This window comes from Rhinatrema bivittatum, chromosome 4 (genome assembly GCF_901001135.1).
Source record: "Rhinatrema bivittatum chromosome 4, aRhiBiv1.1, whole genome shotgun sequence".
Taxonomy (NCBI): domain Eukaryota; kingdom Metazoa; phylum Chordata; class Amphibia; order Gymnophiona; family Rhinatrematidae; genus Rhinatrema; species Rhinatrema bivittatum.
The window spans coordinates 461856532-461882541 of NC_042618.1; the positions used below are offsets into that span (position 1 = coordinate 461856532).

The following is a 26010-nucleotide window of genomic DNA, read 5'->3' on the forward strand; positions in this document are numbered from 1 at the left end:
CTCCCAGTGTGGAAACCTCAAACACTCTTGAGATAGACTTCTAGTTTCCTATCCTGCAGATCCCGCAGAACTGTGCCTCCCGTCACCAGAATGGTTGTTCTTTTCGTGACTGCTAAAACCGCCACGTCCACCTTCGGGACCTTAAGCAGCTCCAGAAAGTCCTCAGGGAGGGGGTATAGCTTTTCCATTGCTCTGCTGACCTTAAGTGAAGCTTCGGGCAAATCCCATTCCCTAGCCAACAATTGAAGAAAAGTAGGATGGGTAGGGAAAGCTCTGGCCAGAGGGCGTAGCCCCGCAAGCACGGTGTCTCCCTTTTTCACCGAAGGAGTGGGACCAGGTGGGTCCAGAGGGGCCTCAGTATCCAATTCTTGCAGGATATGTGGAATGAGGGCGTCCAACTCGTCTCTCTGGAATATCCGCAGAACTCTAGGATCATCCCCTTCCATCTGAGAAGTAAGCAGGGAATCATCCAGGTCCAGAACAAAATCCACCCCCCCCTCAGGGGTCTGTACCAAACATACCCTGGAGGACCCCTGAGGGGCACAGGTGTCCCCGCCCCTAAGCCCCCTACTCCCTGGGAGACTCCCACGGGAGGAGAATCCGCCGTCCTGAGCACTTTGGGAGGCAGAGGCCCTGTTGCCAAATCCAGAGGCTGGGTCATCCTGGCCAGATAGGCACTATGAAGTAGAAGCACGAAGTCCGTGGAAAACGGAGGTGGGCCCAAGGGAGGCAAAACTGGGGGATCCTGTTATAATTAGTGAGGTTTGGGTGGACCCTTGGACACTGTGGCAACTGACCACGCCCACGGGGGGGAAATCCCATGAGGGGCCACAGGTCAGGCTCAGCTCTTTAACACACAAACACAGATTTATCTTTATTTAGACAGTTTGAGAAGCCACCAGAGGTGGCAGTAGTGAGTAGAAGATGTAACCCTAGACTAGTATTCCCCAGGCGCTGGAACAGCGGTTCCTCCAGTAGCAGTGCTGTAGTGGAGAGAACTGAAAGAATGAGTACAATAGAACATTCACAGAGTCCCAAATATGGAGAAGCCCGAGATAGGGAGAGCTGGCCCTCAAGGAGCGAGTACCAGATCCCTGGGAGCAGGGAGACTCATTGGCAAAGTACTCACACAGGAGATGGCACTGGCGCTGGAACGGAGGCAGGCCCTCAAGGAGCGAGTACCTGATTCCAAGGAGACAGCTCTGAGGAGTGGATGATAGTAGTATTCACTGATGATGTCTGTAGCGAATTCTTCCAAGTAGAAGAGGAGATAGTTGCAGGCAACGTGTCAGGGAACATGGGCCCTCGAGGAGCGAGTACCGGTTACCTGATAGCGACCTGAAAGAAGCAAAAGAGGCCCCCGAGGAGCGGGTACCCCATTAGCAGAAAGAGTCCAATTAAGTTGGAGGGGCAGAGTAGCTGGGTAAGGAGAGCGAATCCCATCTTAAGAATTCCCCTTGCTAACTCAACGGCCAGCAATAAAATGTAGGCTTAAATATCCGGGCAGCGTGACGTTATCACAGGGGGACACCGCAGAGGAACGCACCAATGAAGAAATAAGAATGAGGGCCGCGTGCGCCCCAAGGTATCTGTAGAACATGGCAGGAGGTAGCACCCAAACCAGTTCAGGGACGCTGGAGAGGACGGCAGGCGGACACCGCGGCAACCAGGCGTCCGTGAAGAGCAGGAGGAGTCGCAGTGACGGTCGCAACAGATCCCCTGATGGTAAGAAGGGTCCCAGAGGAGGAACTGGTATTAAAACCAGCGGTAACAGTGAAGAAATGCCTTCCGAATTGTCTTCTGGGAGCGCCAGGGCAGCTGGCTCTGCATCCAAAATGGTCGCCGTTCCTGCACTAAGCGGGATCAGGGCCAGCCTCTGCCTGTCAAGGCGCGCCTGAGAGCGCGAAACGGAGCATTCCATCGGCTGAGAGGGGCCCTCCCCACTGGGGAGGCACCTCGTGCATATCCCCTCACGAGAGAGCCTTGATCCGGGCTCACCGCACGCTGAACACCGGTAAGCCCTCGGCATGGCAGAAGGGGGGGGGGGGGAGCCGTGAGGAAATTAGCAGGCAGTGCTGCGGGCAGCGGAAAAAACCTCTGCTTGCCCTCTCTCACCGACCCGATCAAATTCTCAGGCGACACAGAGGAATGTAACCTTCTCTGTGGCTGGCAGCCCCAAGGAATGTGCTTCTCGGGGCAGCGGGTCGGGACGCGGCAGGGGTGGAGAGGTTGGAACCTCCAACATGCATCTCCCCCCCCCAGTAGAGCTGAGTTAGAAACTATCCCTGTAAAAACAAAGCAAGAACAAAAAACTTACCCCGGTACAGCCAAACAGGGAAAGGACAGAAGACAGTGAGAAAAAGTAACATCTGTCTGCAAGCTATGAGTAGTCTTTTTCTTTTTTTTTTTTAAATGTAACAACTTGATCCATCGAATGAAGGAAGAAGCTTAAAAGTAGAAAAGTAAGAAATCAAGCTTCCTATCAATTTACTGGGGAATCAGAGGTTCCCCTACTCCTATCTGCTGGAGTCAGAAAGATACTGAAGAATGGCAGAGGGTGCACTGGTTTATAAGGCAGCACCCTCCGAAGCTTTGTCTGACTCCATCTGCTGGACGGGGGACATAAGCCACCGTCTGGACTGATCCGGGTACGTACAGGGAAGGTTACATTTCTCATCACTGATGTCAGAAGGCCTGTACATAGAAAAGTATAATAAGGTGGGATGGCTCAGCCACTGGAAACTGTATGCACTAGAATATCACAAGCTTGAGAGAACTGTAGAAAATGAAGAGCTGTGATCACCTGGGACTTTTCTATTCCAACCAATAAAAAGCTTGATGCAAGAAAACCAGATATTGTGGTAAAGGAGAAAAGCACATGACAGCACTAACAGATGTTTCAGTATCAAGAAATGAGATCCTCGTACCAAAAGATGCAATCAGAGACCTAGAAAATGTGGCAGAAATGATTCCAATTGTACTGGATGACACTGGCCTGCTAAAAAAGGACTTCCAAGTGAACCTTGATATGTTGCCTGCACATATTACATCCTAGGAACCCTTTGGTACAACGCAAGTATTAAGAAGGGCATTAACAGTAAATGTAAGAGACTGAGATCATGTCTAACATACCCTGGCTTACGAACGAGGTTCATTCCTGTCATGGTGGTGATGTACCTGTCTAGTGAGGAAAATGCCATCAAAATTATCTTTGAATTAGAGGGAAGGGAGGAGCAGCCACTCATACAACAAAGTCATTCCATCTGTTTTATTGGTAGCTGGTGTTTCTACACTTTTTGCTTTTGGAGACATGATCTCTAAGAGAGGAACTGATCCCTGTCCAGGACAAGTGAATTATCGGAGTGCATTGTAACTCCTCTGTACTGCTGGGATGTTTCTGCCACTCCGCAGCTGTGCTAAATACACCTCTGGTGTGCGCCACACAGAACATAGAATATGGCTGCTGTCCTGAGCGTCTGCTTTCTCCAAAGAGAGTCCGTGTACAACACAGAGCACACAGGAAAGAAATTTCATAGCTATTACAAGGTTAAAGCGTTTAATTAGTCCTATAGCACCATCTGCTGTTGCAAGACCAATAAGCAAACCAAACTGGGCATTATTTTATAAGGCTTTTTTTCAAATTTTACATTATATGCAGTGCAATACCAAGATACACGCAACCAATTATATATGTAGAAGAAAATACAAACAGAAGAATCGCCTAAACCAACCCGAATTTAGAACCATACTACAATCCCTGATTACTGCAATTCGCTACTGTTAGGCCTGCCCAAAACAACCACACGTTCGCTTCAAATATTACAGAATGCCATAGCTAGAATGCTTACCGGCCACAAAAAAACAGAACATATCACCCCCGTACTAAAAGAAGTGCACTGGTTACCCACTGAAAAACGAATAGAGTACAAAATGCTATCCATCATACACAAATCAATACATAACAACGAAGTCAATTGCCTAAATACTGTAATACAAAAACATAATCCACAAGGTAACACAAGATCAACAAATAAAGCCCTGCTAGCTATCCCCTCAGTCACGTCTGCCAATCTTACTACAGTAAGAGAAAGAGCAGTCTCGATAGCCGGTCCAAGTCTGTAGAATATCTTTATTTATTTATTTAAATTCTTTTCTATACCATCGCTAAGTTATATACCAGAAAACCTAAGACTACAAAACACAAAACTATTTAAAAAACTACTCAAAACTTGTGGGCCGATACAGTAAAGTCCGCGGGAGAGCGGGCACAGGCCACTCTCTTGTGCGTGCAATTCAGTATTCAAATTAGGGTCGGCGGTAAAAATAGTTAAAAAGAGGCACTAGGGACACTAGCGTGTCCCTAGCACCTCTTTTGGACAGGAGCGGCGGCTGTCAGCGGGTTTGACAGCAGACGCTCAATTGAGCGTCCAGTTTTCGAGCCGCGGGCCGACTTCAAATTTTTTTTTTTTTAAACTTTTTGTAACTTTCAGGACCTCCGACTTAATATCGCCATTATATTAAGTTGGAGGGTGCACAGAAAAGCAGTTTTTACTGCTTTTCTGTGCACTTTCCCGGTGCTCAGAGAAATTAGCGCCTACCTTTGGGTAGGCGCTAATTTCTGAAAGTAAAATGTGCGGCTTGGTTGGACATTTTCCTTTCTGAATCGCGCGGGAATACCTAATAGGGCCATCAACATGCATTTGCATGTTGCGGGCACTATTAGGTTCAGGGGGGATGGACGCGCGTTTTTGACCCCTTAATGAATAAGGGGTAACGCTAGCTCGTCGAAAACGCGCGTCCAATCGCGGGTTAATGTATCAGCCTGTTGGTTAATTCGACAAGCCTATAAAGATGGCATAGGTTAAACACCCAAATCAACAAAAGGAATCTGCCAAAAATTTTTTTAACAACGCTAGACACCTTAGTTACAATTTATGTCGAAAATGTGAAGAAACCGCATCAGCAAGCCTGACAACGTGCTATGCACTTAGCGGGCTATTTAATCTCCAAAACTGGTTCAATGCGGTCTCTGTCCCGCACCACTGACCTGTTGTCCAAATGAAAAGGTTCGCTACACCGTCTACATAAAAGTTAAGTAACCTATAAATTCTTTTTTGGCATATTAAGTCTGATTACTCTGTATTATTTACCTTTAGAAAATCTATTGTTGTCATCTTGACTCCTGAAGAAGCAACTATCCTGTTGCGAAACACCGGCCGCTGTCGGGTCAATTATTATTATCTAACGGGTACAGATGGACATAACATATATATTTTAATACCAACATTTTTTCTTACATCTCTGGCTGAAGCATTTTCAGATGCTCCTATATAGCCTTCACAAACCGCAAATGATTAAAAGACCGGACGGTTTTGCTAAGTGCATAGCACGTTGTCAGGCTAGCTAATGCGGTTTCTCCACATTTTCCACATAAATTGTAACTAAGGTGTCTAGCGTTGTTAAAAAAGTTTTGGCAGATACCTTTTGCTGATTTGCTATTGTATATAAAGGACCATTCTTGGCTCCCTTTTGTTGTTGCTTGATAGGTTAAACACCACCATCTTTATGCATCACTTCAGCCTCCTTATCCCCTCATCTATAATATGTATATAGCAGCTACTTTTGAGGCCCCCAGGGCTCATAGGAGTTAAGAAATTCTGTCTACATACGCTCTTACTTAGCCATGAAAGCATACTAATTAATCTCACCCACCTTAACCCCCACACATTTCCCCCCCCCCCCTATTTAAACTGTCATGTTTTCATGACATTCAAATCAACTCCAGAGAAATACCATAAATTATCCTCTCAGACAACATAATCACTATATCCTATTATCTCTAGAAAATATTATCTCGCCTTACACAATCAATATATTCAATGTTAAACATTATATTACTGTTAACGTTGTAAAAAAATTGGCTGTTATAGTTATTATACCATTCTAGTATAATTATTAATGTAAACCGTTGTTTTTATATGTAAACAGTTGTTATACCTGTAAACCGGAGTGAAGGCTTATACCAGAGGGAGTGAAGGCTTGGTACCAGAGGATAAAAGGAAGGCTATTTAAGTAAGGGGGTTAGGAAGTCCTATCCTTTACCTGGGAATGAACCAAGGAAACTGGTAATTGCGTTGGTGCGCATCTACTGAAATCCCTCCACTTACGCAGTAGAGGTGGCATTTGTGCGCGCCCACTTAAAATCGCTCAGAACATTCACGCGCATATTATAAAATGGCCATGTCCCTGGGTGCAAGTCGGCATACCTGCGTGCTGGCATGAAAATTATCCTCTGAATGGTTTTTTTTAGTATTGTAACATAGTAAATACCGTCATACATAGTAACACCGTCATAACAATAGTAGAGAAATAGTGGATGCCCTGTAAGGGGCTTTGTTCAAACAAATGGTAAACCCATGGGAGAGGGAACTATACTCGATTTAGTGCTCACAAATGGAGATAATGTCTCTGATGTCCAGGTAGGCGCCAACCTCAGCACTAGTGATCATCAAACGGTATGGTTTCATATCACACACAGGATACGTAGAAGCAGCACGGGAACGATGGCTACTACCTGGTGATAATACCCTTATTCAATAAACATACACACGGTTAATGCAACTCCAACATTGCTCTAAGCTTCAGCGGCAATGAGGAAATGTGGAAAAAAGGATTTGCATTCACAAAAAAGCGGTGAGTAGCTTGCTTGTTACGGCAGTTGCTACCCCAAACCAAAAAAGCTGATACTTCACTTTCAATGCATACCCAGCATAGCTCTCTGCTTCAACGGCAGGGGAGCAAGACCAATACTTCACTTTCAATGCAAAGCCAGCATAGCTCTCTGCTTCAACGGCAGGGGGGAATGAAGAAAGGTGGATCTATATTCAGGCAACAATCAACAAGGACTGAATTACATAGTCTGAATAAACAGTTAAGCATGGGTGTAGCTTGCTTATTGCGGTGGTTAATACCCCTAATTAAGCTATTTCACTTAGATGCAGTTCCAACACTGCTCTCTACATTAATGGAGGCGGTGGAAGGGAAATAGAATAAAAAAGGTTACTAAGAGCCAAGAGAAAACAGATAAGTATGTGAGAGAAAAAAAAAAAGTGTGAAAGCTTGCTGGGCAGACTGGATGGGCCGTTTGGTCTTCTGCCGTCATTTCTATGTTTCTATACAGGCGACCCTCTCAACTAAAATGGACTACTGCAACTCCCTTTTTCTAGGCCTCCCCTACTCTACCATAAAACCGCTACAAATGCTGCAGAACGCTGTTGCTAGAATTCTTACTAATACCCGCAAATCCAACCACATAACCCCCATCCTTATAGATCTCCATTGGCTCCCGATACCCTCACGCATCCTCTACAAAACCCTTACCATTATTCACAAATCCATCTACAATCACAACTCCAATTGGCTTGACGAGCCTCTCCGTTTCATCCCCTCCAACCGCCCCACCAGAGCAACCCTGAAAGGTACTCTCCACATCCCATCCCTTAAAAATGCACACCTCACCTCTACCAGGGATCGAGCTCTTTCCATTGCAGGCCCCACCCTTAGGAACTCACTACCTACGGATCTCCGCCTCGAGCCTTGCTCCATCAAATTCAAGAAAAAGCTGAAGTCCTGGCTCTTCAAGCAGGCAAACCCAGATTAGGTCCCCTGCGCACTAATCCCATCGCTTCATTACTGCCTCTAAGTCATTAATTGTTACATTCTTTAAGGTAACATGTTTCTCTCCAGTTAAATTCTCCAGTTCCTCTCTCCTTTTCTTTCCCTTGGCTTCTGGTTTAATTGCAGTCCCCCTCCCCTTCCCTGTTCCAAGTACTTTCTACCTGCAGTTCGATGTAAACCGATATGATGTAACCACTAATATCGGTATAAAAAAGTTCCTAAATAAATAAATTAGTAAATAATGGCTTACACTGCCTTGGGCATCCATTTAGCTGGGAAAGACTAGAAATGCTTTAAATAAAAAAGATAAAATAAATTAGCTTATCTTTTGCCACCACAATTTTAATAGGTATAATAATCTTTAATTTGATCCTGAAGTTGAAAAAAATTAGTGGAAACAGTTTTAACCCCCCCCCCCCCCCTTGCTGAGACTCCAATTTTGCTTCCAGAGTGTGTATTCTTCCCTGAAGGATCTCAGGAAAAAAGACACTTTTTAAAATCCTAAACTGCATACTATACAGTCTCCAGGGCGGTGATTACAAACCTAAACAGCTGCTCTGTCTGAATCAGCTTGACTCTGCTCAGATCCCAAGTCGCCAGCTGACTTAACAGTGGAACTGCAGCTCTCTTCCCTCTCCTGCCTCATCTCAGAGGATAGATGTGCCAGAAGGGATGGACTTCTGCAAGATGTTTCTTTGCATCCCTGCGGCTGCTGCGGAGGTAGAAACCTGAAACTTCACTGGTGCACAGCTCTGGAATTTCACAGCTCGCTCCTTTGGTAAAGTCCATACTGCTGAGCTATCTCCAGACCCTCCCCCCTGCTGCTGTTGTAGAATAAACAAAACTTGTCAACTGTGATTTGCACAGCATCTTCAGAGGCATACTGATAGAGAGAGAGATTTTACAAAAAGGAAAAAAAACAAACAAACAGTGGAGAGGAAGCATTCCACTGAAGGTAAGACCTATGAGAGTTAGGCAGAAGCCTATTTTCTAAATTTTAAAAGGATCTTAAAATAGTCATATGCCTCAAACAGACAAAAAAAAAAGTTTAAATTAAGTCCCCATTGGTGGTTCTCTTTTTTTTCATCTTGTGTCCATCCATTCCAATGATGAGAACATTTCATTGGTTGTGAGTTGGCCTCAGCAAGCTTCTGCAACTTCAGGGGCCATCCTCAACAATTAGCAGACCAAAAGGTCTTGCATGCAACAATTGCAGATGTTGAAACTGAGATATGGTGCATTCGTTGGTCAGTCATTTCATTTGTTTATTTGTTTGTTGCTCGTACAATGAAAAATGTAGGCGCGTACTGCAAAACGAATGACCAGTGAATGCACATTCCTAATGGTGGATCCAAACTGCAAACTACATTGTGCTTATATTTGTAGGACAGTATGTACAGTTTTATCAGTGTAGTGAATGGAAATTAGTTGTGTTTTTATCTTGGTTTTATTATAGGTCTTTATTTCTAATTAAAAAAAATTCACACACATACTCTGCTTGCATCTCCCATGTGTTTTATGGGATCAGTGGTGGTTTCTTACATTTATGTACAAACAGAAAGGGTTCCTCTGAATCCAGCAGTCTTTAGAATGAGTCAAACAACTGCAACCCATTCATCATATTTGAAAAGAGCAGCCTGTGGGATTTGTTTTTCAAATTAGAAGTGGCCCAGTAATCCATTATTTGATTTCATGACCTGTGCTTCTCACAGAGCTGTGTGCGCTCACCTCCACCTCCTTCATAAGAGGGACGCTGGCTGCTTCTGCCAGAATTTGAAGGAATCGTACATGCTTGTCCACATGAGTCCTTTGAAAATGCTGCTCTGTATGAAGTTTCTAGTAAGATTCTATCAGATGCTTTGATAATCATTTGCAACAGTGGACAAAGAACCAGATAAAACGTACAGATGCCAGCCAGCTTACTGGGGGATTCCTCAATAGCACTTTTTCAAATCAACATCTTAGACAGAGGGTCTTCATACTCTTTTAGCAGAAAAGCTACGAGTGTAAACACAAGGCAACAATATAATAAGGTGCACTAGGCTGTGTACACATACTAACATGCTGTTCTATGCACATTTTTCTGCATACAACTTTACTCTTGATTTCAACAAGAAGTTTTGTGCACAAAAATGTGGATACATTTTAGCATGCCTTCATGCAAACCCCAGGTTACTGAAGACATTAGCTACTGGTCCCTAATGCAAAGAAGTGCACCAAAGTCCTGAAGGCTTAAAAGTGTTGTTTTTTTAATGCAGGAACTTTAATTCCTGGTCAGAGGAGGAGTAAAGCTGACTCACACTTCTGAGGCTATTGTTAGTCTAGTGTTCTCCCGAATCTGAAATTCAGGGGACTTGGACTCTGGTTTTGTGCACAATTCATGTTTTCTGTATACAACATTGTATAAAAACATGTTTTATGCACATATTTTTGAGTTAGTGCACATTTTTAAAACTTGTGATGCATTAGCTTACAACATTGGTAATTAACTTTCTTTTAGCTCGTGAGTAAAGAAAACATGCTGAAATTCAGCACTTATTTTTTTTAAATCACATCGGGCCCTAAATAAGAAGGCAGCAGCTCAGACTGTTGTGCCTAATGGCTCTTATTTTTCAACCTGTCAGCTTCTTCCAGATCTTTTGTGCTTCCAGCTCAAATCAGAACCAGGGCTGGGATCTGGTGCAATGAGCCTTCATTCTTAGCTACCTGGAGCTTGTTCCCTCTACTCTATACTCCCTCCCAACTTACTTTTGAGTCTGACCATTGGAAAGAGCCCTCAGTCGGGACCGAGGCACCAGGGCTCAGTCCTTCTAGAAAACTGCAATTATGAGCCCTCAATCGGCTCACTAGGTGTGACCAGTGGATGACAATTATGACTCCTCCCACCCTAGACGCTGTGAGCACTGCCTCTGCAACCATGTCAGCCTTGGTCTGGGCGTGGAATACCTAAACCATGAATTGAACCCAGCTCCCTGCATAGTAGAGCACAGCACTGCCAAGCCAGTACTGCTAATGAGCTTTTTTTAATGCTTAATATTTGACAGGTTTGGCACAACCATATTTGCTAGTCATTAAACCAATGATGCAGGTACATTCTAAAATCATCTATGGGATGTTTTTACTGCTTTTTCCTCATACTAGATTACCAACTGCATTTTCTCAAGCTAGATTATAAATTGGTAAATGGCAAAACCATAAAAAAGCACCTGTTAAATAAGGAAATTTGATAACTACCGGATTTCGTAGATCGGATCTGATTAGTGATTGTTTTTATATGTCAAACCATCTTGCAGGAGCCGTTAAATACTCATTGGAACTAAAGTAATTTGTTTCTACTAAAGCCTTTTCCAAAAGCTAGGCTTCCATTATAAGAACTAGTATGCAGCATTCCTCCCTCCAAACTGGATTTGTCCCCGACTGCTTTTATAGCTTCAATTAGATGAGAAATGCAATTAAAAAGGGGACAGGAATACAAAAGTTCCACTATCATCTGCTGCTGTTGACTGATTGACACATCGGAAGAAAGTCAAAACCATTGATGCAACCAAGCAGTCAAAATATGTTAACAGATGGTTAGCATCTTTGCTGAAAAGAAGAATGGCCAGCAATACATCCCACAAAATATCAGCTGCATGCTTTAGGAGTTATGCTAGTTAACTATGGTTACAGTGCTCAGCAGATGACTACAGAAGCTGTTGCATTCTCTACTGCACCTTAGCACCAGTTCCACTCCCTCCTAATAAAGAGCTTGGCACATTTCTATATGTCTGATGATAAAGAGTAATGATAAACAAATGAGGGATAACAAAAAAAAAACATAGATAGGACATTATTATTTTTATTCCCCAGACTCTTGTGTGTCATATTTTTACATTTTTTGGAGCTGGGGGCGTCTCCTTAAATATTCAGCTAACATCCTCCCTCTCTCATGATGTCACTTCCTTCCAGTTCCACAGCTTCTCCATGTGCCTTAAAGAGAGGGGCTTCACCACTTCCCCCGCATCACTGTATGCTTCCTTATATATTTAAGTATTTTCCACCTGCTCTCATTCCTTTACTCTTTACTTGAAAGTAGTAAAATCTAATTTTTAAAAAGCTGTTAGCACTAAATAAAACGGGGTGTTGAGAGGCTCAGGTGGCTATCACAACCCCCAACTATTTAATAATGAGAAGTAGCCACTGGTTGTGGATCCTGTGCCTGCTTCTCATCACAAACTCCTCTATGCTGCTTTTGGAAGTTCTGTGGATGTTTGGTAAAAATTTGAGGGCCCACATATTTGAATACGTTGCATCTTCCTCTCTGGAACCAGAAATTCTCCTTCTGACACTCTGCCTAGAAGAAATCTGTAAAATGGATCACAGTGTACGGTGCAGTCCAGGTCCTGCTCACCTTTCTTCTTGCTTCTTTGACTCCAACCTACACTGCACCTCTTTATGGGTCCTCAAATGCTGGAGGATGTATAATCGCTGCTGTGCACCAGCTTATACATCTTCTTCCCATCTCCTCAGGGTCTCAGGACTCCCTGAGGTGCCAACCTGGTGTACCCCTCTACTCAGTACATTGGCTTATCTGAAATAAAAGAGCAAGACCAGGCTTTGAACTGGGGACTGCCCTGTTGAAGGGCTTGTGCCCTGCCCGTGAGCCACAGGACGGGTCTGGTTATTTGCAGCCGAGATTGCCTTCAGCCAGACTTGAGGCCTCATCTGGGAGGACTCAGAATGGTCCTCAGCAGTTCATGAAGGATCACTGGGGATATCCCAGTGTTGCTGGCAACTGGAGGGCTGGGGGTCGTGCTGTGGAACCTAGATGAGAAGATTCGTAACTCTGTGTATCTGTGAAGCACCCTGATGAACCTGTTGGTAGTATTTGCAATATATGTGAAAACCTAACTGGTATATTCTGACCAGACCAGACTGACTACGAATACTGTGAGCCTGCTGTTATATGGTTGTGTCTAAGTTAATGAAGGTGTTATGAACAATTCCTGCATTGAATGAGAAGATATCTGTTTCATATCCTATGGCTAGCGACCTGATAGGAAGCTAGGAGGCTAGGAATTTAAAATTATTTAAAAAGTCACTTTTGTGTAAAAAAAAAAAAAAAAAAGAAGGGCAGGCATAGTTTTTTTCTTTTTTTTTTTTCAATCAAAAAATAAAAACAGATAGCTCTTATTGCTGCTTTCAACAAGTCCAATCTATATTTCAGTTGGGGGTGGGCATGAATTGCCTCCAAGTTGTCAATATTTAACCTGAATGTACTCGAGTGACAAGAAGCAGGTTTGATTCATTTCAAACCTCTGATTTCCTCTGCATGAATCCAGATTTTAGCAGATTGGTGAGCCCGTGGATTCTTTAAACATAACTGTGTGTATGAGAACATCCATATCCAAAAGCAAGAGGAAAAATAAATCTGTACCGGACAAGTACTGAGAAGTGAATCAAACCCCAAAATGCGAGTCAAGCTGGGATTTCTCAGATGGATTTGTGGGCTGTCCATATTCCAGCCTGCCCCGCCCACCCTTGAGGTTTAAGTATTTACCTGTCCCTTCGCTATCAGATAAGCAACAATTGAGGTATGTCCAAACTGAGCAGCCAGGTGAATGCAGCTGCATCCTTCCCCATCAATGAGCGAGGGATCAGCCCCGTACTTCATCAGCTGTACAACCATGGACAAGTGACCCTGTCTAAAGCAGAAGAGAGAGTGCACAGAGTCAATCACTTCACCACACATTCACTTGTAGATATTCTTTTATTTACTTTGACACTTGGGTATGCAAACGCCTGATGAAGAAATGTAAAGCTCTGTTCTTGTTACTGCTGTGTACATCAGCTGGAAGTATGTTCCCCTTTTTCTCAGGTGGGCCCCTCTGCTCTCAAGAGGTCAAAAATCACACAAAGGTCGCGTTTCTCAAAAAATATATCTATATTATGTTTCACAGCAAACGCGCTCCTGCATCACTTGGCTCTATTTTAAAAGCTCTCTCTTGCAGAAAAATGTCCCCTAGCACTGAGCAGACTCTGCTCCATGCATCACCCCCATCAGCAGAAGGAAAAGTAGAGCAGTGCAAAGATTATTATTAGAAACAACAGTCAAACCTTTTTTTTTTTTTAGAAAGTATATTATTTATGTTCTTCTTGATCTCCTTCTCCTTTCATCTTAATGGTAAATGGGAGCCTACTCTAGGGAGAGGGAGGGTTTGAGTGGCTACTTTAGTTCAAATGACATTAAAAAGACAGTCCTTTTATGATGCGTCTTAGGGTAAGCTAGGAAAACAATTTATGTGGATTTCAATTAAACGTAATCTCAACTAAGTGTTGAGGAAGCAGCAACAGCATTTCCCAAATTGCATGGTCCACCATGCTGGAGAACACATCTCTCTGGCTGAACTGGTTTACAATTTATTTTAAAAACATGAACAAGCTGAACCACTCAGACTTGGATGAAGCTTACGTTCTCTTCTGGGGGCATTGATTAGGCAGGAGATGACCTAGGTGCTTTTACTGGTGACTCCAATGTGTTATTTGGGTTTGCAGGGGCTGAAAACTGTACAGGCTCCAGCAAAATTCATCTTATGGATGGTATTACTCCTAGCAAACTAACATATTGTAATCGCTACCAAAGGTGATTCTTTTGACTGTTCACAACTGCGCACGGTTTGCAGAAGAGGTCTCTACAAATATTTTTTGCTGTACAATCTCTAGAACAAATTGAATGGAAGCCAACAAATCTAAGTCTTGCAGTCTGCTACCTGTCGCCTTTCCGAGCTGGAGTTCACACACTTTCTTTGTGATCACACATCCGCACAAAGAGCCAGCAGTTTCATCTGCCCTGAATTTGTTGGCAGGTTCATTAATATGTATTTCATTTAATTCTTGGTTTTGTATGATACAAATAATTAAACTTTAAAGGCCATTTAATGAGGAACATGTAGCATTTATATTGACCTCAGTACATTCTGCTAAATTAAAACGGTACTTACAGAGAATTTCAACAAGGATTCCATAAACTGGGGTGCCTAAGGGACAGTGGCTCATTCCACCCTAAAAATTAAATCAGTGGAATGTTTTGGAATAAGGGAATAATAATATGTAAAGGGTACAACTGATCAAGTGGTGATAATTTTATAATAATGCACAGCACCCCTTTGAGGAGGAGAGACTCACAGGGAAGCCCAGAGGAGAGTGTGCATCAGTCCTCCCTTCAGATTTTAAGAACCATCCTGCGGGGGGTCTGTTGGACTCCTTTTTGAATGTGATGTTATTGGCGCTAGGAACACAAATACACTGCCAGCATACAATTCATTTAACTGCTATCTTCAAAAATGAGGAAAAGCCAGAATTTACAAAAAAAAAGTATTTGTAGAAATTTCTTTTTACCTTGTTGCCCAGTGAAGTGGAGTAGAATTCAAGTCTCCTCCAAGCTGATCTACTATTGCACCTTTTGATATGTAGAACCTGTTTTGCAGGGAAAAGAATTGCATTTAGGAGCCCGGTTCATTAAGACTTTTCTCCCATTCTGCGTCTGTGGGGGGAAAGGCTTAATGAACCTGGCTCTTAATTATTTTTGTTACAAATTATCATTCATATTTAGCAACTGTTAGCAGTAATACTCCACTACTAGTAGTGATACACTTTTACAGACAGGTTCTTATGGCCTGGTTTGGCCTCTGTTGGAAACAGGATGCTGGGCTTGATGGACCCTTGGTCTGACCCAGCATGGCATTTTCTTATGTTCTTAACCTTTTCACAGGTTTACGCAAGATTTTGCTTGGAAAGCACAGTTCCTGTGGCACATGCTGCTTATTTTTTGTTACTGAGTACCTGACTCATTACGAGGTTTTTTTCCAATAGACACAAAATGGAAGAAAAGCCTTAGTGAACCTGGCCCTAAGGTTGAAAAGTGCTGTAAAATATTAAATGCTGCTACAGACCCCTCAACTAAGGTAAAAATCTTAGTTAGCAACTCAGAAGAGCCCAGCCTTCTGCCTAGGTTTGCTCTGAAGAGAAACTTCTATAGCTCTCTCTTCATTATTTTGTTGTGTGCAGGAAGATTTTGGCTCTTGAGAACTTAATATGACTGAACTCTTTGGTTAAAATTCACAGTAGTCAAGGATAAAAGATTTTGCCCCTGTAAAGATCCCTGGTAAGACCTCACTTGGAACGCTGTGTACAATTCTGGAGGTCCCTCCTTCAAAAGGATATGAACCGGTCCAGAGGGTGGATACTAAAATGGTCAGTGGTCTTTGTTCTAAAGCATATGGGGATAGACTTAAAAATCTAAGCATATACACACTAGAGGAAAGGCGAGATAGGGGAGATATGATAGAGATATTTAAAAATCTCCCAAAGTTTCCATGCACAGGACATTGGCCTCTTTCAATGGAAAGGAGGCTCTAGAATGAGGGGTCATAGATGAGAGTGAAAAGGGGTAGAGTCGGGAAGAATTTTAGGAAATATTTGTTTACCGAGAGGGAAGTAGATTCATAGAACTGACCCCCAGTGGAGGTGGTAGAAACAAAAACGGTATCTAAATGTTAAAAAGTATGGGATAAATACAGGGCATCTCCAAGAGAGTGATGGGGATTGTAAGGCTAGATAAATTGGGCAGACTAGATGGGGGTTTTTTCTGCTCTCATCTGTTTCCATGTGAAACTAACCAGTCAGAGTCGATGGAATCACCTGCGTTTAGGATATAAATAAATTAGCAACATAAGCCAGCAAGGTATACAGACATATCTACACAAGGACATACACACATACCCAGCAGTTCTTTTTTTCTACCAGGTCAGCTGGAACCAACGCTGGGATCCTGGTGCCATAAACCTTCATTGGCAGCCACCCAGGGATTTCTTCCTTGTCTTAATATACCACCCCTCCCACTCTTCCTAGTCTTGGTGGGAGCTATACACCAAGGCTCCTTCCAGAATCATATTGCTCCTATTGATGACGGCAGCTGCCTCTGCCCGTCCTCCCCTGGGGCTGTGAATACTGCCCTCTGCAGCATCCCCAGCCAACCCAGGGTGCAGAAGCCCTGATCCAGGAATCAAATCAGGACCTTCCAAATGGCAGCAACTGAGCCACAATATGTTAACTAATTGCGGCCTTGAATTATATTAATGTTACATTGCATTTTTAACTGCTGGCATAACCTAGCGAATCTCCATTTTTACCTTTAATGCAAAGTTAGTGCCACCCTGCCAGCCAAGCACTGAATATTTTTTTTCCCGTTGAGAAAAGAATCATCCATGCAAACAGACAGCGCTCTGGCAAGAGAAACAGGCTTGAAATGCAATACTTGTTACTTGCTCACATCAGAAATCTGTAATAGATCAATTATGTGTCTCCAGAATTTCTGAGGTGTAAATTAAAGTGCCTTAACCTTGCACCATTCCAGTTTGATTATAGTAACAGCTACTTTAGCAATCCTTAGTACATAGCTCTTAAGCTTCCCAAGTTTTTTTACTCCTTGTTAAATGTAACTTTATCTTATTCTCTTTTCTTGTTAATTACTTTTATTTATTGCTTCTGTTATACCCTTGTTTTATGTAAACCGATCCGATATGGTTTATTTACTATGAAGGTCGGTATAAAAAAAGTGTTAAATAAATAAATAAATAAATATATTATGGAACAAAACAAATACAGTACAACAGGATCAGAACAGGTGTTTCCATGATTCAAGCCAGTGAAAAGCTTTCCAGGTTTAGAACACAAGAAATACCATACTGGGTCAGACTAAGGGCCCATCAAGCTCAGTATCTTGTTGTCAACAGTGGCCAATCCCGGCACAAGTACCTAGCAAGATCCCAAGCAGTAGATAAATCCCAAGCTGCCAACGCCCAGGGATAAGTAGTGGCTTTTCCCTGTCTGGTTAATAACAGTTTATGGACTTCTCCTCCAAGTACTTGTCCAAACCTTTTCAAACCCAGCTATGATAACTGTCTTTACTACATCATCTGGCAGTGAATTCTAGAGCTTAACTGTATTTGGTGAAAATAAATTTTCTCCAGTTTTAAATGTGCTACTTACTAACTTCATGGTGTGTCCCCTAGACTTTGTATTTTTTTTAAAGTGTAAATAAATGTTTCACATTTACCTCTTCTATTCTACTCATGATTTAATAGATCTCTATCATATCTCCTCTCAGATGTTTCTTCTCCAACAGCTCTAACCTCTTTAGCCTTTTTCATAGGGGAATCATTCCATCCCCTTTACCATTTTGGTCTTCCTTCTCTGTACCTTTTCCAGTTCAACTATAACTTTTTTGAGATTGCACACAGTAATCTAGATGCAATCTCACCATGGAATGATACAGAGGGATCGACATTCTGTTTTATTCTCCGTTCCTTTTCTAATAATTCCTAAGGTTCTATTTGCTTTTTTGACTGCTGCTAAAATCTCAGCTCACTATTCAAAGTATTGTCCACAATGACACCCGAATCCTTTTCCTGGGTGGTAAAACTCCTAATATGGAACTTAACATTGTGTAACTACAATATGGGTTGCTTTTCCCTATGTGCATCACTTTGCACTTATCCACATTAAATTTCATCTGCCATTTGGATGCCCAATCTTCTAGTCTTCCAAAGTCCTCCTGCAATTTCTCACAATCCACTCATGATTTAACAACTCGGAATAATTTTGCATCACTTGCAAATTTAATCTCCTTACTTGTCATTCCCTTTGCCAGATCATTTATAAATATATTAAAAAGCACCGGCTTCCGAATTACTGCAATTAAAAACACAAGCAGCCAGTGCCTCAAATAAACCTTTTGATCCATCCAATACCCAAACTTCACAAGCATCCTAAATGCTCTGCAATACACTACAACTGCCCACAAATATGCAATTCTGTACTTTCTAAGGCTCTGCCACTCTCTGTTAAGGAGAATTCCCCATGGCAGTGGGCTATTAACCAGGAGACCAGGGTTCGAGTCCTGCTGTCGCTCCTTGTGACCTTGGGCAAGCCACTTTACCCTCCATTGCCTCAGGTACAAACTTAGATTGTAAGCCCTCTAGGGAGAGGGAAATACCTACAGTACCTGAATGTAATCCACTTTGAAGCGCTGAAAAAACCCAAAAAAACTCTCCTCTATAAAATTTTCGATCTGAAAACAGCCAAGGAAAGATTAGAGAGGACTGATGAAAGATACATTTTCCAAAGGACAGGTTTAAGCTTTTTCTATAATAAAAATGAATTAGCCGCATTAAATATATGACTAGTAATTGATGCATGGGCTACATGCTTTGACAAGGCTTTTCTTTATGGAAGCCTCATTTCTCATGGAGATTGCACCAGACCTTTCTGTTATTTATTCTTTTTCTGTTAGTGAAATAAAAAAGGCCAATTGACATGTAATAGCTGACATAACATTGTCCATTTAGATATGATGGATTCATTTCATGCATTTGTGACCAGTCTTCAGGAGCTATGCTCTGTGCAAAATATGTTACAATGAACAAACAAAACAACAGTGTGGAAAGTTTCTTACCTATGCCGGCCATTTCTTAATAGTGAAAATGATTTATTATGGTACAGTCCTATGGTAGTTTTATTCAAAGCATCGTACAGGAATTGCATCACAATGCCAGCATTAACATCCTTCCGCTTACATTTTACAAAGCCTGCCCTGCAGTTTTTAGTAGACTGCATGCATAACTTTGCTGTCTGACCAACACTGGAAATCTGGCTCCCTTAGGAGCCCTAACATCCTGCTGAGAGTTTTCTCCAGAGCCACCTGCACCATATCCTGTGCAACGTGTTCCTGGGCAGCCTCTCTCCTGCAGCAGTATCTGACTGCAGAGCCACACCTGAAGACCAGAAGCATGAAGGGCCCTATTGCTGGCTTTTGCCATCAGCAGCCAGTTAGCAAACGTATGGCTGGCTTTCACAGCGATACATACTTAACCAGATCTATCCTGTTGTTGATAGCAGCCCAGTGAAGGAGTGTAACGTTCTCTTTATCTGGTTGCCGTACATCGTAACCTGCTTCCACCAGCTCTCGACAGCGCTCATAGATTCCATACCTTTTAAGAAAAAGGCAAAGCAAAATGAATGCAAGTGAAACATTACAACCTTACCTCTCCTTCGTGCCCTATGAACCAATGATTGTCAGAGATTTCTTTAGATACTGGCAATTAAGCAGGACCCCTGCCCAAAGAAAACAGTAGCTCAGCCTCATCATTTTTAAACAGCTTCACATCTTTTGTTCACAAAAGCTCTGATTAAAGAAAATAAATAGAAAGTCTAAGAAACATAAGATATACAACTTCTAGGATTGATGATGATTTATTTATTTAAGGTTTTTTAAATTAATCCCATTGATTTCAAGATTAGTAAAAGATGTGAGGTGTGAAATTCCTGTCAGATTCACATCTAGCCTGAAAGTGACATGCTGAAAAAGGGTACTGGACTGGAATATGCATGTAAAAATCATAAACCAGCAGCTACATACACAGGAGAGGTGAGACAGTATTTTACAAAAAGAGCAGCCGCTATTATTTACTAGAGGGCCAATGCAGTAAAGTGTGCTCAGGCCGAGTGCACCGTTAGCCCCTGTTTGGATGCGCGTTTTCGACACGCTATTTTTACCCCTTATACAGCACTCTACATTAATAGGGACCTCCTCTTCCTTTCAAGCTCCAAAGACAATCCCGACCACCTTACGTGTATCCTTCCTTTTTCAGAAAAGATTAACTAAGTTTGCGCCATCATATGGCGTCTCTATACTCCGTATTCCGAACTTCACCATGATTTGACTTTTGTAGAGGCAGCAACTTACGAGATTATCTAGTTCCTTCAAAACTGCACTATCCACATACAATGGAGATTTCCCATTCTGGACATTCACCTTTTAACCGCTACTCTGTTTGCCCTTTGTCTCTATCAGTTTCTATATTTGTACATCCTTCTAAAGGAAAGCATTACCCTCTTCAATATTTTTCAGAATGCCCTTCCACAGGTGTGGTTTACATCATCATTTGCCCTTGCCCCCTTATTTATGTAGGGAAACCTATGTGTGCACTCAAAACCCGTATCATAGAGAACAGTCAGGCTGGCTGCTGCCCTGGTCGCTCATTGGCAGGAACATTCACATACTATTTCTGACCTTCGGTTTCTTGGCATTGTATGGGTACTTGCCAGGTTCTTATGGCCTGGATTGGCCACTCTTGGAAACAGGATGCTGGGCTTGATGGACCCTTGGTCTGACCCAGTATGGCATTTTCTTATGTTCTTAACAAAGTAATCCCCATAGTAAAGGCGGTGACTTCTTTACATATCACTAGATGTGAACAAAAATGAAGGTTCAAACTTTGTTCCTCGATACCTTCCGGCCTCAATCGCAAAATTCTATGGCTCTCCTTTCTTTAGTCCCTTTCCTGGTCACCTTTGTAATCCTGTGGTGTTATACTTGACAGCTCCTATTGGCTGGTTCTTCTTTACTTCTATTGGTTATCTCTGATCACATTACTTACCCTGAATAGTTTAAAATTTGGGTGCCTTTTTTGCCTTCTTTATACTGTAAGTGCCTACATTGTGAACCTTGCCGCTTGTGCTTCATGTCTGCATATTTTTCCCTTGGCATCTTGGTATGTACAATACTGTGTTTCCTTTAACTCTCTTGGATATCAGCATTTTGGTTACAGTGCATGTGAAAGTTTTCACGTTTCCTTCTCTTAGGTTGCCTTCACAAAGTCTTATAGCCAACTGAGACTGCTCCTAACTCTTTATACTGGTACATTACAGTCGCTCTGTGTTTTAATTTCAATCTCATGTACACAGCCATGCTGCTGAATATACCCAGATAAGTTACAGTTAGCTGGATATGTGGTATCCGGCCAACTTTAGACCTGCTCTACGGCACGTCCAGAGTTAACCAGCTAACAAAGCTCCTCCCCGGAGCGCCTACCTCCTGCCCCAGGAACACCCCTGACTTACCCAGTTAAATTTTGAAAATGCGGCTAAGCCAATTAAGATGGATAACTTTCCTGTTATTCGTCTAAATGGCTTTTGAATACATATCCCAATTGAGTTTAAGTTTTTAACTTAACAGGACCTTTACGTGTGGCCTTATATATGACTCTCAAAGATTTTCATACTGGCAGGTACAGTTTCTCAGTGCTGTCTTTGCTGTTTTTGTTAGTGATGTTTTCAATTAATTTGTTCTTTATACAGATAAAAGATTCGTTGTATGAGACCCTTCTGACACAGCCCCATCGGGGGACCGTACTTCTACAAGTTTTATAAATAAATTGCTTAGTTGAACACTGTGAAGACTCACAAGAGCACTGCTCTCTTAATTTTGAAACAGCATTACCTGCCTTCACATATTCGTCCCTTACTTCATATGGTTATATGTAGGAGAGCATCTCTCCACATCCACTGTGTGTAGATTATTGCAATGCCTTGTGCTGAAGTCTACTGTTAAGGAGTCTACAGCAAAAACGGAATGTGGCATCTAGACTGTTAGGTCTAGAGATCATGCCACCCCACTACACTGGCTACTGATTGCCCAACAGGTCACATTTAAGGTTTTAAGATCTTGTATGCCTGGGGTCCAGCTTGTTTAATGGCGTGGTTAAGCGCATTATTCACCCACCTGCTAACTGCGTTCCCAAGGAAAGAATCTCCTAGTAATTCCATTTTTAACAGCTGTTTAGGTGCACACCAATTTTCAGCCATGCACACTCTTGTGCTATTTCAACTTGGTGGAATAAACTGCCACAAGTGCTGCGTTGACTAGGTGATTTGATGCCTTTTAGAAGGGCTTTGAAAATATTTTTATTTTCCACTGCCTAGAGAGGAAAAGAATCTTGGGAAATGCGTCCCTCCTGTTACATCCACTGTTTTCTATTACTGCCAATGCTATATTATGAACTTATTTGATTGTTTTTATCTTGGTTAAGTATAGTACAATATTTATGTTTTATTGTAACCTGCTCTGGGGGCAGTTTCGCATGAACAGGCTCCATAATTCGGGAAATAAAGCTTCTCCTTCCCAGTCTTTTCCAACCCTGGTGTCATGCATTTGATATAAACTTCCACATTACACTATGAATAAATCAGATGCCCTTCCACGAGAAGTAATTAGTGACCCTGCTCCAAATGCAACTATTTACAACTGTTCAACGGAACTACAGGAAAGCAGTCTAAAGAATTTCAAAACAACAAGTCATTTAGAAACACAGGTTAAGTATTACTACTTGCTTTGGGTATTTACGAAATACTGCAGAGAGGGCACAACTTTCTTTTATGACAATACAGTAGATGTTGGTTGAAGGGAGATGAAAAGTCCATCTTGTTTCCAAGTAGTAATCCAGGTGAAGCTGCCTCCCTTCCAAAAACAAAAACTGCTGATTACTGGGTCTGCGGTACAGCTTTCAACCCCCGAGCTCAGGGCCTCAGTGGGAGCACTAGAGCAAATATCAGCGTGCAAGGCTGGACCACAGGAGAGACGCCTTGTGACGGGAACTTGAACAGAGAGTTCTGGACCAGAAAGACTAGCACTTCGGAGCTTTATTCCAGATGCTTCACAAGGAAGAGACCGAGAGGCTATTTATACCAGAGACAGCTGCAAATTCTAGCTCACTGGGTTCATGGGCAGAATGACAGAATTTAGAGGGCTGGACCACAACACCGCTACTTTTACCAATTTTGTTTTTAAAGTACTGTAGTACTCTTATAGCATCATGCTGATGCAGCCGCTGCCAAGCAGCCGGTAAGAGAAAGGCACTATCTAATGAAAGATCAGGCCATGCTAGAGGAGAGGTTTGGAATATAAGAACATAAGACTTGCCATACTGGATCAGACCAAGAGTCCATCAAGTCCTGTATCCTGTTTCAAACAGTGGCTAATCCAGGTGACAAGTACCTGGCAGGATCCCAAAATAGATTCCAAGAATAAGCAGTGGATTTCTGCAACTCTACCTTAATAATGGTCAATGGACTCATTCCTCTGGCAATGAATTCCAGAGCTTAATTATGCGCAGAGTAAAAAAATATTTTCTCTTATTAATTTTAAAATGTATTACCCAGTAACTTCATTCTGTGTCCCCTGATCTTTATACTTTTCAAAAGAAAAAAAAAAAAACTGATAAACATTTTCTCGTTCCATTCTACTCATTATAGACCTCTAAAATATCTCCCCTCAGCTGTGTCTTCTCCAAGCTAAAGAGCCCTAACCTCTTTAGCCTTTCTTCATAGGAAAATTGTTCCATACCCTTTATCATTTTGGTCACCCTTCTCTGTACCTTTTCTAATTTTGCTGTATCTTTTTTAAGATGTGGTGACCAGAACTGCACACAATACTCCATCAATATCACACCATAGAGTGATAGAGGCATTATGCTATTCTCTGTTTTATTCTCCATTCCTTTCCTAATAATCCCCAGCCTTCTATTTGCTTTCTTGGCTGCTGCTCCTGCACACTGAGCAGAAGATTTCAACGTTTTATCAACAATGACTCCTAGATCCTTTTCCTGAGTGGTGACTGTGGAACCTTGCATTTTGCAGCTCTAATTTGGGTTACTCTGGGGAAAGCTGAAATAATACTTTCTTTCCACAGCATCAACAAAATGTTTGCTGTCAGGTACACAGCGCTACCACAAGTTACATTAATTTTCAGAGCAAACTTATTTGCAGAAGTTCGCTTTGAAAATTATATGACATAACAAAATTACCTGCTCTTTGCAGGGTGTAACTTGTACATGTGAATTTAAAATCAGAGAAAAAGAGACCTTCAAACACGAATCTGGCTTAGTACCTCAGCCTCCCCCCTATAATCATCGGCCTCTAAGCTTTCTTTTGGGATGATTTAAATCCAGTAAAAACTTTGCAAATCACAATCCTAAATGTGTTCAACTCAATATTTATCCGATATTACTTCAACAAAAGCTGTCATTAACATGATCACTGCATTTCGATGTTCTTCTGCCTCCCAGATTTCTTAAACTGCTTCTGCCAACCAAGGATGGCATTTAAACAATTCCCTCCCTCCTAAAAAAGGGCTGTAAATCAGAGACCGATGATTATAGTGGGGAGGCCTGTGCACTAAGCCAGATCCATGTTTGAAGGTCTCTTTCACTGCTCAGATATAATTATGAGGTTATAGCAAGTAATTTTGAGTAATTTTACAAGTCATTTATGCTGAATAAACCTGGGTTTTATGCATTTAAATGGCTTTGAAAATTGCCCCCTAGCAGGTAGTTTTCAAGAGGACTTCTGGAGACAGGTAAAGTAGTGCTTTACCACCAGAAATAGCCCTTTAGAAATCTGATGTGTGTACTTTTACATGCACAGGGGAGCGGAGTCTGGATGTGCATGCATTTTCAATTTACAAACCCTTGCTGTAGTTACACGATGTTAGGTTCCATATTAGGAGCTACCACCCAGGAAAAGGATCTAGGCGTCATAGTGGATAATACTTTAAAATCGTCGGTTCAGTGTGCTGCAACAGTCAAAAAAGCAAACAATGTTAGGAATTATTAGGAAGGGAATGGTTAATAAAACGGAAAATGTCATAATGCCTCTATATCGCTCCATGGTGACATTGTACCTGTACCTTGAGTACTGTGTACAATTCTGGTCGCCGCACCTCAAACACAGATATAGTTGCGATGGAGAAGGTACAGAGAAGGGCAACCAAAATGATAAAGGGGATGGAACAGCTCCCCTATGAGGAAAGACTAAAGAGGTTAGGGCTGTTCAGCTTGGAGAAGAGACTGCTGAGGGGGGATATGATAGAGGTCTTTAAGATCATGAGAGGTCTTGAACAAGTAGATGTGAATCAGTTATTTACACTTTCGAATAATAGAAGGACTAGGGGGCATTCCATGAAGTTAGCAAGTAGCACATTTAAGACTAATCGGAGAAAATTCTTTTTCACTCAACGCACAATAAAGCTCTGGAATTTGTTGCCAGAGGATGTGGTTAGTGCAGTTAGTGTAGCTGGGTTCAAAAAAGGTTTGGAAAAGTTCTTGGAGGAGAAGTCCATTAACGGCTATTAATCAAGTTTACTTAGGGAATAGCCACTGCTATTAATTGCATCCGTAGCATGGGATCTTCTTAGTGTTTGGGTAATTGCCAGGTTCTTGTGGCCTGGTTTGGCCTCTGTTGGAAACAGGATGCTGGGCTTGATGGACCTTTGGTCTGACCCAGCATGGCAATTTCTTATGTTCTTAAAGTACATGTGTAAATTCTCTGCGCACCAAACAGCAGCTGCAATTGTGAACATGTAGTTTTGCCGGGCTCAACTCAGCTTTGAAAACTGGTATAACCCGTGTGCATATTTGCTGGCCAGCCTACAGGCAATTTTAATGCTGTCTGCCCGGT

General features: G+C 42.2%; 1 protein-coding gene across 1 annotated transcript in view; it reads right to left on the reverse strand.

Moving 5' to 3' along the window:
- ZDHHC17 (zinc finger DHHC-type containing 17) overlaps nucleotides 1-26010 on the reverse strand; it is a 156784-nt gene that overhangs the window by 75588 nt on the left and 55186 nt on the right. Inside the window, exons 3-5 of the mRNA XM_029597144.1 lie at nucleotides 19584-19706; nucleotides 15055-15132; nucleotides 13217-13361 (exon numbers count right to left, since the gene is read on the reverse strand). Of these exons, the coding sequence (XP_029453004.1) occupies nucleotides 13217-13361; nucleotides 15055-15132; nucleotides 19584-19706 (346 nt within the window). The remainder of the gene's footprint in view (nucleotides 1-13216; nucleotides 13362-15054; nucleotides 15133-19583; nucleotides 19707-26010) is intronic.